This window comes from Melozone crissalis, unplaced genomic scaffold (assembly GCF_028551555.1).
Source record: "Melozone crissalis strain CALT ecotype California unplaced genomic scaffold, PUWL_Pcris_2 ptg000042l_1, whole genome shotgun sequence".
NCBI lineage: Eukaryota > Metazoa > Chordata > Aves > Passeriformes > Passerellidae > Melozone > Melozone crissalis.
This window is the reverse complement of record NW_026535820.1, coordinates 42,645,150-42,659,387: the sequence shown is the minus strand read 5'-3', so window position 1 is coordinate 42,659,387 and position 14,238 is coordinate 42,645,150. Positions and strand designations below refer to the sequence as shown.

At 40.0% G+C, this 14,238-nt stretch overlaps 1 protein-coding gene across 2 annotated transcripts in view; it reads right to left on the bottom strand.

The window, feature by feature from the left end:
* Positions 1-6,315: 6,315 nt before the first annotated feature.
* MARCHF6 (membrane associated ring-CH-type finger 6) overlaps positions 6,316-14,238 on the bottom strand; it is a 44,266-nt gene continuing 36,343 nt past the window's right edge. For both annotated transcript variants that reach the window (XM_054285017.1, XM_054285016.1), the window contains exons 23-26: positions 12,767-12,856; positions 11,279-11,411; positions 9,996-10,131; positions 6,316-8,918 (exon numbers count right to left, since the gene is read on the bottom strand). In XM_054285017.1, the coding sequence (XP_054140992.1) occupies positions 8,828-8,918; positions 9,996-10,131; positions 11,279-11,411; positions 12,767-12,856 (450 nt within the window). In that variant the 3' untranslated portion in view covers positions 6,316-8,827. The remainder of the gene's footprint in view (positions 8,919-9,995; positions 10,132-11,278; positions 11,412-12,766; positions 12,857-14,238) is intronic.

Sequence of the window (14,238 nt, the reverse complement as noted above, 5' to 3'; positions counted from 1 at the left end):
GTGACAACTACTGCTTTAACAGGTGACTTCAGATAGTTTTAAACTGATTTTTCTCCTCAAACCTACCACAAAGAAAATTTGTAAAATGGGCAGTCCAGACAAGGCACACCACACATGCCAACATGAAAGGTATCTACATTGACAACTTGCCACTGCATGCCAAGGAAAATCTTGATATTTTTGTACAGATACCAGAATACGCAGATGAGCAAGTCTGTACTGTGTTTATGTATTCAAAAATGCTGTAGCAAAAAGTTACTAATTTGTGCTCATGACAGACTTTACTTCAAACAATTACAGTGACAAACAAAACATTGATGTGTGCTGCAAGCACATATCCCACTTTGCTCATACAGCTCTACAGGTGTGTCTGTCTCATTCAGGATTTAACTCATTTGTTGCAAGGAATCCTGTTCCCCAGGGTCCAAAAGAAGGGACAGAGATAGGCCATTGTATGGGTCTTCTCTCATAGCAATGGAGCACATTTGGTGGAAACTCTTCTCATAATTTCCAGGACAAACTATGGCATGCTTAAGTTGATTTAGCAACAAGAGCCTAAGATGGTTAGTTGTTTGCAGAAAGGAGGAGCAGTAAAAGCAACAGCATTAAGAAAGTAATCAGGAGTCATGTAAGAGAATCCTCTATCCCTTTGGACCTTTTAAAGATAAGAGTACCTGGCAGGTGGCTTTCTCGCATTAATTTTCCTGCAGCGGAAAAGAAAAAAATTAAAAGTCAGAGATAGAGCAATGGAACTGCTGTGGCTCAAGGCTCCTTTGAAGATCAAGCCATACTTAGAGCTTTGTTTATGGAGAAATGCAGGCAGGGTACAGCATCTTCATCACTCCAATGCAGGCAATTTGCATCAGGAACAGACTTCAAAGTGCACATTTAATTACCACATTGGTCACACACTTTCAGTAATGATTCAAAAACGCAGCTCTAGCCAAGGAACAGAAGCTGAAGGCAAAAAAGCTGAGGATTTCAGGACAACAGAAAAACTCTGAGGAAGGAATACAGCTGTGTGTGCATGTACCCTTGCGAAGTAGTTAAATAAAAGAATAAAAATAAAATCAGAAAAAAAATGCATTGCAAGAGCTGCTTTTCTACAGTAAGCCATTAATCACAGAAGGGCAGAGGTGGCCAGAGACTTCTTGGAGGTCAGCTGGTCTGAACTGCTCCACAATCTCTGAGCAGGGTGCCAAAGATCCATGTCCAGGTGTGTTCCGAGAATCTCCAAGGATGGAGACTCCACACTCCCCTGGGCAACCTGTGCCAGTGCTCGGTCACCCTCACAGGGAAAAAAGGTTTGTTGATGTCCAGAGGGAACCTCCTGCACATATGTACACACCTAATGGTCAAAGAAAAGCACAGCTAGGTCAGGCAGCTCTGCACCCCTTCACCACGGGTTACTCTCGCTAGAGACAAAGATGAGCTCACCACTTTCACTTCCCTCTAGTTAGCTCTAATTTTCTACTTTTTTCCTTCCGCGAACCCAAGCCAGCCCCAGGTGTTCAGGAAACAAGGCCAAGGCGTGTCCGCACACAGATGGGACCGGCCCAGCCCCGGGTGCCCGCGGCCCGTCCACCCCGAGCTGCGGGGAGGCACCGCCGGCGGGCAGCGGCCCCTCGCAGGCCGGAGGGAGCCCCAGGGCTGCCCACGGCCCCAGCGCGGCCCCTCGCAGGCCGGAGGGAGCCCCAGGGCTGCCCACGGCCCCAGCGCGGCCCCTCGCAGGCCGGAGGGAGCCCCAGAGCCGCCCACGGCCCCAGAGCCCCGGCCCGCCCCGCGGAGGCCGCCCCGGGGCTCGGGGAAGGCCCGGATACAGCCCCTCACCTGCCCCGCTCCGCGGCCCCGCTGCCCCGGCAACGCGCTGGGACCGGCCGGGGCGGGGCAAAACTTAATGGCGGCGAGCTTTAAAGGGCAACAGCAGCACCTGCTCTTTGTAGAAACTTTCGAAAAGGCCCAAACCATGGATGAGGAGACTGAATGTAAAGTTACGAACTTTACTTTCGTACAGTCACAGACGCAGCCTGCAGGGTGGGTCGCAGTAGGCTGGAGGGCACAGCGGCGGGACAGGAGCCAGCAGTGGGCCCAGGTGGCCAAAAAGGCCCGCGGCATCCTGCATGTAACAGCAGTAGTGTTGCCAGCAGGATGGGGGAAGTGATTCTTCCCCTGTACACGGCCCTGCTGAGGCTACAGCTCGAATCCTGTGTCCTCTCAGTTCAGGGAGGAACTGGAGGGTGCTGGAGCATGCTGCAGGGAAGGGTGACAAAGCTGGACAAGAGCCTGGAGCACAAGTCCTACGAGGAACAGCTGGGGGAGGTAGGGTTGTTTAGCCTGGAGAAGAAGAGTCTCAGGGGTAACCTTATTGCTCTCTACAGCTGCCTGAAAGGAGGCTGTAGGCAAGTGAGGGTCGGCATCTTCTCCCAAGCAACCAGTGACAAAGTAAGAGGGCACAATCTTTAAGCTGTGGCAGGGGACATTAAGACATTTAGGCTGGACATTAAGAAGAATTTCTTCACAGAAGGGGTGATTAGACAGTGGAAGGGTTGATCCAGGGAGGTGGTAGAATTACCATCCCAGGTGGTGTTTAAGAAAAGACTGCATGTAGCACTTTGTGCCATGGTCTAGGTGCTAGGGTGGTGTTCAGTCATAGGCTGGTCTTTATCTCAGACATCTTTTCCAACTTGATCGATTCTGTGAACATCTTAGCCCCATGTAATTGGCAGAGCCATAGCTGGGAAAGCTGGTTCCTGCAGGTGCCTGGGTTCCCTGTAGTCTGCTGGCCCCTTCATGTCCCCTGGCCACAAGGATGCTCTACTGGGTGAGCAGTGTTAGGGTGGCATGTTCATCTTGTCTTTGGCATTCTTGCACCTCCTTTCCTGGCTTGGATGAAATGTGAAGAAATGTTGAGTGAGCTGAAAAAGAGACAGGACAATGTATCCCCAAAAATTCCCTTGGAAGCTGCTGCTTCCAAGGACAGCTTAGCCACAATCAACCTCTGCTGGTCAGGCTCCACAGTGCTGGACATTCAGGATAGCAGCACCACTGAGAATCTGGCACCATGGAGAGAGCACAGCCAGTGGCAGCAGCTTCTCAGCACCTGCTGGTCCGAATTGACACCATGAGGCAGCGTGGGCTCTCCCACTGCTCCAGAATGTGAGGAACCAAAGTGCCCTCTCTGCCACAGTCTTCTTTCCACTGCAGATAAAAACAGCACCAGAGGTAACCTGACTTGCATCCTCTGTAAAGATGCCAGCACATCTCTTGGTGTCAAAGCAATACCCCTCCTGTACCTTCTAAAATGGACTGTACACAGCCTGAGCACTCAAATCAACTTGGTAATAGGATTACTCACTTCAGAAAGCCTTCTCAAGCCATTGCTCCAAAGAAACTTGGGTGCTGCATGCTCAAAACAGGCCAAGCAGAAGCACACAATCCTATTTGAAGCCAGGCCTTTTTAATCCACATTATGTCTCTGCTGATGAACATGCAAGGCGATGCAGGACAAAGATAAAATTGTGGGTTGTGGAAAGCAATAAGCACACATTTTAACTGTTTAATCTTTCATAAAACAGCAACACTTAGCATAAGCTACAGGCTAATTATTTGACCTCAAAATACTTTGCAGATTCCTGTAACTAAAGAAAACAGTAACTTCTGACATATAATGACATACATTTCTATCCTTTAGTTGTTTTAAAGCATCTACTCATTTAAGAATGCGATAGCAAGAAAAACATGAAGGAAACATTATCCTTCAGGAACTCAGAGAATAGAATTCAATTAAACCAATCTCACAGTGCAGTTTCTCAAAGGTGCCTAGTGATAACAGATTAACAACAAGATGCATATTATCTCTCATCTGTGGTCCTTGCACACACTCAAAACTATCCCTAAAATGCTCCAAAAGTAGATGTCATACTCTGAATTCTTCCAGCAATTTGGTCCAGTGCAGTGAAATCATGCATAAAGCTGCCACACTGTATTATGGGAAACAGCAGCATGTAGGTGGAAATTTTTTTCTGCACTTAATTAAATGTATTTTCATAGAATCATAGACTGGCCTGGCTTGGACCTCAGAAATCACCTAGTTCCAACCCTCCTGCCACAGGCACAAGCACTTACACTACACCAAACTACTCAGAGCTCCATCCAACCTGGCCTTTCACATTTCCAGTGGTGGCGCATCCACATATTTTCTGGGCAATCTGTTCCAGTGTCCCATCACCCTTCACAGTAGAGAATGTCTTCCTAACATCTAATTAAACCTACTCTCTCTCAGTTTGAAGCCACTCCCCCCTTGTCCTGTCACTACATGCTCTTGTAAATACTCTTTCTATGAATCTATTCTGCTTCCTAGAAGTATTTCCTCCCACTGTGTAATACAGAGTCTTGTATATAAAGAACATTTAGAAGTATATCCATGGATGTAATTGTTGCTTTGTAGCAGCACTGCCAGAAATGCTGCTATAAAGCAGCATACCTTAGAATTTCTGCTGCTTCCTACTTCCATGACTCCTGCTAACAACTAGTCAAAATATCCCATGGACTCTCCATTCTAATCCAGCAGTATTTTTTAGATGCATCACATTCCTTACCTAACTCTAGCAAGCCACTTAGGCAATTTGTATCTGCTGAATGTGGCACACCAGTGCAGCTCTGCACTATTTAGGGTTTAATACAGAAACTCTATCCAATATAAATAAAAGAGCTTTGCACTGTTCTCTGGTTTTGTACGCAACAAGGAATTCTAAGTAAAACTAGTGTCTTTTTCCAGGAACACAAACAGCCCTTGAAAGGCAAGTAATGTTAAATACCACCCACTCTTCCCATGCCTGATGTAGACACCTGCAGATGTTTGACTTCACCTTATATAGGGGAAAATGCCTCTGCAGCTTTGGTGTTGGCCAGTACTCAACAGGTAAGAGATAATAGCAGGTATGCAGATAAGCAGAAAAACTGATATGCGGAGCTGTGAAATAATTTTGCCATTGCTGCATCTCTCAGTATTATACTGAACTCAAAACATTCAGTTTATTTTGAAATGGTATTTGACCTCTAGAAATACAATCTTTAAAAATTTTCCATTATTGAGTAACTTTGATTTCTGCATATGATTTCTCAATTTATGGTTACTTCTTAATGAAGAAATTAAAACCAGATGCACAGTTTTAAAAAATTGCTGTTAACTATGCAATTCTTTAGTTACAGCTACTAATTAAGAACTGAAATGCCACAGTAAAGACAGCTCTAACTTACCATTATGCTTCATAAAAGTTGTTTCCTCATCTCTTTTCAGAAAACGGCTTCTTTTCTTTTGCACCCAGAACTTCATAACACTACCAAGATTCAATTCCTTGTTTAATGTTTTTACTATTTGTATCATCATTTCTGCCAAGAACCTCACTCATTGCCCAGGCTGTACCATGGCCATTATTCCCAAGGCAAACAGAACAAGAACACTGATCCCACCACAAAACCTTTCCAATGTGGATGTAGAAAAAGACAGTGACGTCCAAGGAAACACAATGATGCTGATCAGCATGCCAGGCAATCAAACCCCAGCCATTTGTGCTTTGTGAGGTACAGGCCTTTGTGAAGCTTTTTACAGAGCTCTCTGAAGAACAGCGTGGCTGCTGTGAAGATTTTTATGAGGACCTTTACGCAAGCATAGGGGAAGGCAAGCAAAGAATTAATGCACTCAGCAGAAAAGTGATGTGAGTACTGTAATAGGCTGGAGTTGGCATCTTACTGAGGAAGTCACTGACAAAGCAGTTACAGGCACTGAAGTGCCCTCAGAAACAAAATCAAGTAACTTCGGCTTCACTCAATAGAGAAGGGGCAGACAGAAAAGATGCAGAGTTTTAACTATTTTTAATCAATATAAAATAACCTGTGTAAAAACAGTCAAAGCTATTCTGCAATTAACTTTTTTCAATATGCACAAGATAGCTACAGAGCCATCTGACAGTTCTTGGATGAAGGCTTGTGGAACTAACAACAGCATCACATTCTCAACACACGAAGGGGATACAATTGAGCCAGTACACACCTCCAACCCCCCCAGTCAAGACCAAGGTCAACAGAAATTGTGGTGGAAGAGTGCGCACACACACACTCACACACATACACACATACTTTCACTTTCCCACTTGAAAAGTAACAGGAGCACACACCACTCTGCATCACTCCAGCACAGATGAAGCCACTGGTACAGGGCTCATCAGCTGTGTCAGAAACAGCCACTTACAAGCTTACTTATCAAGTTTCTATACCAGGGGAGTACATAGCACACAATAAGGCAAACCACTGAAATTTAAAACAATTTATAAAGTACTGTTATTTAATTCCTGTTCTCTACAACCTCCATATTCTTTCAAAAATGTGTAAAAATAAGATGAGGAGATGAGATTTCCGAGAAGTTCACAATGGACAGTTCTGGAAACAAACTTTACCTGGGATCTGTAAAGCAGTGCAAATGCCGGCACAACAGTTGGATTTGAAACCAGTTTTCCATTTAAAAAAAAGCAATTACAGATACTGTAAGCTACCTCAAAATAGCTGCAGTTCGCATTGCATGACTGACCTGATTTGCTGTTTTCTTTCATGACTTGTAAAATACCAGCAGAAACAGCACAAAGGCTTTTCCTTAATAAATTTTAATATTAAGACCAGTTTTTCTGGATAAAAACACAGTTACAAGTACCACACTACTGCAAATTCTGCATGATGCACAGTAGTGCTCGCAACATTTGAGTGGCAAGACCATTTTGGAACAGTTTGTGAAAGGTATGTCAAAAACAGAATCTTGGCATAAGTAATAATGTATGTTACCAGTGAATTTATTATTGTGAAAATATATCTGTCCCACAATGTACACCACTGTAAATAATCAAATGCAATATTTATGCACATCAAAAATATATGGGGCGAATATATACTCAGTTCAGCATTAAATCAGCAACAGTAAATGAAAAAAATATTTTGGCTATTTTTCTATGATTTCATTTCACTGGAAATTTTCTAATAAATCACTCCAAAGGGTAATATTTATGGTTCAAAACCATCAGGACAACAGTAATTCTGTAAAATAGTATGGATCTCAGAGTGACAGCCCAATCCTCCTGCCACTAGATTCAGATGCATTTGGCTTGTGCTCACTGCCTTAGAAAATGAGTCCAGACACCAAAGAATGAACTACCACCATCACAGCCTGGACCACATTAGCTCATACCATGTCAGATCAGAGATGCAACACCAATAAAAGGAGATGATACTTTAAAAGCACCTGCCAGATTCTCAAGTATTAATTATATACACACATGGTAAAGTACAGAATACTGAAGGAGAGTGTACTGAATAGCAAGTTAAATGTTCTATTCACTTTCTCATTACAGCAATGGATATTCACATTTTCCACATTGGTCCAGGAAAGATACTGCAATCTAAGCATGTGATTTGATGCTACTTAAAGCTTTGAGATACAGTTATGTGTTTTCTTTATCTACATAATCCCCACCCCCAAATATTACTGCAAAAGAACTATCTACATATAGAAATAACACAGACTTGATTTGTTGGCTCTTGTTTGACTGTGTTCTTGCAAAGAAATCTGCTAACTTTTCCTTGCCTGTTTAATAGCATATGTATTTCCCTGCCCCTCAGGCCATAAATGGTACATGATAAATCACTTCCTCAGCATTATTCCTGTAAAAATTCACAGTGACCAATTCTGAGAGAATTTTTTTTGGTTGGGTTTGGTTTTTTTAAAAGTAATTGTGCAATATAAAATTCATACTACAATTTTCAACTTTGGTAACTTAGAGAAAAAAGATTTCAGGCCGTTTAACTAAGGATCAGGTCAGGATGTTGCTCACACTATGCTCTTCGTGCTGTGCAAGCACATCAGTTAATGCTCATCCCTTTTCTTGAGATCCTGAAAAATTCTAATATTGATAAGAAATTGGCTACAATTTAAGTTGTGAACCTATTTAATTTTTCTCGGTACCTTTAAATACTTCCATCACCTAGCCTTAGTAAATTTTTACCTTCTGCTTCAGTTAATGGATTCCTGATCCCAAAGCAAACACCCACCTACCCCCTTCAACCAAACAGAAAAATCCAGCTGAGCCTCAACAAGTACATCTGAATTCTCAGAAGAGGAAATATTTTCTTGATTTAACAGCAACTGTACAATATTACAAACTCTGACACATGAAAAACAATCAGGCAATAGAAAAATGTACAACAGCTTTGGTGTTATACAAAATAATAAAAAAGACTGGACAGCAAGATACATAGTTCATTATGTTCTCAACACAGCAACTTCATTGCTGACTGTAAGACAGTTATTTACTTTTGATATTCTCTACGTGGCCTTTCCACTCATGAAAAAATCATACTGTATTACTACAATAAGAACTGTTATGAACACCATAAAGTAAGCTCCAAATTTTATAAAAACATCTTGCCTCTTCGCACTATTGCTTTGTGGCACATTGTCAACAGAACAGCAGTCCAAAATAAAGTGACAACTAGATTTAATAAATTAATATACTTTTTAAAGATGTACAATGCACATTCTTTTTAATCCAAGGTTTTAGGGTGTCAGGACACTTCTATATACACATATACAGATCTCAGACAGCATTTACAACATCAGAAAATGCAGATAAGAAACAGAGCCTTAACTGCTATCTTGATGCTACCAACAGAAGCCAAAACACTGCTGAGAGTATTATTGGGAGAGATATCCAAAGACGAGAAGAGTCTATGAAAAAAGGACATGTAAAGGCAAAGGGAAGGTCAACATGTTTAATATGACCATCTATTCTTGTGAAGACTGAGGTGGAGTTGTTGATGTGCCTGGTTTACCAGACTTCCGTTCATAATTCACAAGTCGTTGTCCAACAAGGTACCTGGGATCACAGTAAAAACAGAATTTAACACAAGGGAATACTATTTTGTAACACAAATCCACTCTATCTCCTTTGCTGCCAAAGTAATGTTTTCATTTCAATAAAAAGTTATTCTATAAATTGTAAAGGAACAACTTTAGCTGGTCCTTAAGCTTTCTTAAAGGGAAAGAAAATATCCTGATGCTACTCCATGGAAAGCTTAAGGGCTGCAGGATTCCTTTAGTGTGATATTGAAAGAAAATTAACTATCACAGCAGCTTAACAGTTTTCATACCTTTCACATTATTCCTTTCTTCCTCTATATCACTATTCCACGCTTTTTGCCACCTAAATTCCTTTTCATGCTTCCTATTTGCACGCTAGTTCTGTGTGTACAAGGGCCCTACACACCTATGAAGTAGTTGCTAGATGAATTGCTAATTTTCTTAATCCATAAAAAAGGAAATAAGGGTAACACAAAAAATAATTTAATAACACAAATCAAAGGTTCAACTAAGCAAGATAACCAGAAAATAATAGGAAAATTATTATTTTTATCAGGCTTCTGAGTAATACAGAGTAATAATTACTGAAATCATCAGAAAATCACTCAAAATTTGGTAAGGACAAACTATCAAAACAACTGAACATTCTTTAACAGGTTAGCTGGACTAATAAGTAGAAAGAGTAAGAAAAACAGTTATACAGAAAAGGTTGAAGAAATGGTTTTATAAGCAGCAGCTTGAGACATTATTTTAACTTCCACATATGTTGTAATTCATTACAGTCACTTGTTATTCAAGACTACAGGTGAGACCAACAGTCAGCTTCATTTGTGGGAAAACACACTCATGTTGGACATGGGGGAGTGTCTTCCCTTTATAAAGACAGTCTATTCCTGTGTTTATCTACCTGAACCACAGATAAAACATCTGCCAAGAACACTTTGTCTGTTTTAGGGCGTCATATGTCTATAAAACTTCTTAAAAACCCTTTTAGTCCTACATATTTACAACACCTGAATTTGACCTGAAGTATTCACATATATAGATACATATAAAGGTGAAAAATTAAAAAAAAAAACTACTATATACTCACTTGTCATTTTTAATATGTTCATAAAGGCGCTTGAACTGGCGGACTTGGAAGGACAGAATTCCCATCAAAACCACCACCATAAGCAGAAAAGGATAAATGCGTCGCTGAACGAGGTTCTGCATTTCAGCTGTAACTCCTACAAAACAAGACACAATCCTTAGACATTGTAATACTGCTGAACTAACATATTTCTGCTTCTCTTCTTGCTTCCATACTTTTTGTTATACTGTAACTTCAGTAGAAGGGCTGTGAAATAAATGACACATCCATTTACTTCAAAGATCCAATGTGACAGCTGCTGTTCTTTTTAATCTAAAGCACTACAAGTGGAAAGTCTTCCATTAACAGGGTGAAAATCCAGAGTAGAAAAAGAAAAGAGCTTATCAGTTCTTTTTGCCTATTAACTTCTGCTTATCTGCTTACTGACTTCTCCTTGGGTCAGAAAAGTCAACGCAATAAAAGTCAGCATTCAAGTGAGACTGAAGAATAAAACGGGACTTCTTGAACGTGTTAACATCAAAACTAACTAGTACAAGACAAGTCATGATGAAAAAGCTTATATACCCTGGCTCTAATCAAATTATTTACCTCAATTATTAGGAGATAGGAAAGTCTGAAAAAACCCTATATATTTAAAATTTACATTTTAATACTATTAAAACCTCAAAACAAACCCAGGATTTTCACCTGTTCTAAGCTTTATTTAGAATCTGACAAGTCAGAAAAAGATGGCCTCAACTCAGTATAGCTCCTAGAGGGACTAAAATCAAAGGCTAATAGTCCAAAGAATAAATTATTTAATCATTCCTTTCCCAAACTAGCTAGATACCTAAAATGCATAGAGAAGAAATCAGTGTCTGCCCCTCTTCTTGAGTAAGAGGAGGGGCAGACACTGATTTCTTCACTGCGGTGACCAGTGACAGGACCCATGGAGCAGCCTCAACTGTGTTAGGGAAGGGCTTGGGCTGGGTATTAGAAAAAGGTTCTTCCCCCAGAGAGTGGTTGGGCACTGGCACAGGCTCCTCAGGGAAGTGGTCACAGCACCAAGCTTGACAGAGTTCAAGAAGCATTTGGACAATATTCCTGGAACATGGTGTGATTCTTGGAAGTCTTTAAACATTTACACTTGTCAGCAGGAGCTTTTTGTTTGCGTTTTTGTGGTGGGTTTTTTTTATTTTTGTTTTTTTAATAAACTAAAGCTTGAAGTTTTATTTCCACAACCATATTTACCCTGCTGTAAACCATGAGATGATGACAAATAGGTGTTCTGAATGCATACATACCCAGTAAAGGTACAACACCAGAAGCTATGATGTAGGGCACACACAGGGAAAGCAAGAGGACAGAGATTACGGGCGCTGCCAGTTTACGGATGATGAAGTGTAAGTCAATGTTACGAATCCCATTTGCATATACCTAAAACGGAACAAGTTAGAACAGATCAATTAAGAAAGCCTTGCTTTCTCCTTATGAAAGGAAATGAGTGTTTCCATGGCCACAGCTGAAGAAGAAAAAACTCTGCCAATTTACATCATGAAGGTTCCAGGAAATCATTTAAACAATGCCTAAGAGACCAACTTAAACTGGAACAGAGTTGAGATTCAGTTGCAGAAATGCAAGAGACCTTCTGAAAGATCATTTCATAGAGCCGTGGACAATGGTTCTGTGGGTGACCTGGGATCACTTGGCGCTGTTAACTTACTAGAACAGGAGCCTGTATAGGCTAATAGAATAAATTATTACATTTTGTAATGGGCAGAAAATAGGATCCTATTTTATTTGGTGGGGCAGACTAGAGCCTCTGTACATAGTGTCTGTGCCTGAAAAAAAGGCCTCCACAATTCTTAAGCTTCTCCAGTTACTACCAGAAGCTAAGGTCAAAACACAACCAGATTAAGCACGGGGAAAAACCAGTTTTGAATGGCTAGCAGCTACAGCTAAACAATGGCCTCTGTGCCACAGCCTGGAAGGCTCAGGAGGGTGGGTAAACAGCCCATGGAGAGCATTCAGAATGGAACAGGGAGCCGTGGTATGCATCAAACATACTCCCAGACTAAGACTGTATTTCTGCAGTGTGGCAGCTGAAATGATTTAATAATGGAGTATGTGCTAGACTTACTCATGAGGGGCACCTTGTGTACAGAGGTTGGGACATGCACCACAGGCACCACATACAATGCAGGGCTGAAAAATTACCTTCTGACAAACAACTGAGATACTTCATTGAGATCACAACTATGGAATTTAACAGTTATAATCAAGAAAAAGAATACTTCTAACAAAGCTACAGGCCATGTGCCTCTAAACTGCTCAGAGAAACTGTTCTGTGTTGCTTAATAATCAAAGGGGAACAGAAATTGTCTCTTTCATCTCTAGTGATCTATGAATGGGGTAATCCCTACAGCTACAGAGAAAGCAACATTCTGTGTTCTTGACTTGTGGATGTAAATACTGCCCAATATTTGGACAAGTATTTGGACACATACACTTCATCTGAAGAAGTAATCATGTTTCTTTCTCATTTTATTACAAACCTGAGAAAAACGCATATATGTATACAAAGCATTTTCTTGAATTCAGATTTCTGATTTTTTGTTTCACTGTTAAGTGTACCTTAATGGATTAGGCTATACAATTTAAAAGGTTTTTACAAGACTAGTTGAATTCTACTCAATTACCCATTACTGCAAGAGTAACACTGTTTTTTGACACACAGTTAGAAACATAAAAAATGTATTATGCAGATAATTCACATGAAGAATTTTTCCTACCTGTTCAATAACAGTTTTCAGCCACCACTGGGGACCCATCAGTGTTATGGCAGCAATTATTTTGGCATGCAGAACTCCAAGAGCCCAGTCCTAATTTTGTAAAAATGTATAGTGTTAGCAACAACATATCTTTAAAAAGTCTGACAACCAAAAGCTTTAAGAGCAATGTGTTAATATTACTTATAAGTGAAAATATAATTACTTTTCCATTTACATGGGACATTGATCCAAAGAGATGACATCATCTGCAAATTCCTATGAAAAAGAGAATGCTCTCAAGATTAACTGACATCTGTAAATTTAGCTCCCTGGGACCAGGAAAATCACTACTTCTATTAAACCAAAGGCAAATACAAAATAAAAGCATTAGACTTAAAGCAATTGACTAACATTCTGGTTAAAAACTAACTTACATAAAAGGAAATTAATTTCCTTTCTCTATAGAAAAATAAAAAAAGATACAAAGATGATAACATGCATTAGGAAACAAGTTCTTCTGAAGTTTAATTATTCCCAAAACCCTACCTGATGTAAGAAAGCTTAAAGCAAAACAATGGTCTTAACAAAAAAAGTCATACTCTTTGGTGGAAAATTTTTGTTTTGACATAAACTGCACTTATTATGGTATGGAATTAGGACACTGTAACTACTGGCTTCTAGTAAACACTTCACATTGTAAGTCCATCCTTTCTGGATTACAGATATTTGTAAGAGATTTTCAATAAAACCTGCCAAAAATAGAATGCAAAACATAGGCTGATAAAGTGGAATAACCAGCTAAGAACTAGTAAGGCTTGGGACATCACAGACTAAATTAACTTTCTTAACCTGGTGGGGAAATACATTTTCTTGAACTGGTTATTTAAAAAGACAACTTTTGTTAATGTCAATTCTAAAGGATTTTAAAAATTGTTATAAAAAAAGCACCAGTGTTAAAGTTGATTCATGTTTATTTAAGAATGCAACCTCTGCATAACTCTTTTGGGAAAAATGGAAATTTGTCTCAATTTTGATAGTTCCTTGTTCATTTAGAACAAGTCTCAAATCCCACTTATCCTATATTTTGAAGAAGTTCTGCTACATGAAAATAAAGCTTATCAGTATACTTCTTTTAAAACTTTTAAGGAACTATTATGCAATAGTAAAGAATTTTTATAATTTCTAGCATTACAAATTCTTTCCAAAATTGTTTGGAAATCATGATCATCTACCACTGTAATTATATGATGTCCTGATTTTCTGGTCATCTGCTCGGCTCAAAAATATACTTGGATTTTAAAATAATGGAATAATTAAATTTATAGCCAAATTCTCCTTTGCATTAGGGCTTTCAAACATTTGGACATTGAAAGTAAATGAAAGCTTAGGGCAGCTTAGAAAGTCACTGTCCCTGAACACTCTGTTCTTATTTAGTAATGGCATTCTAGATGCCTGAGTTATGGTTCCCTCAGATGGGTTTCTTTGAGTTATGA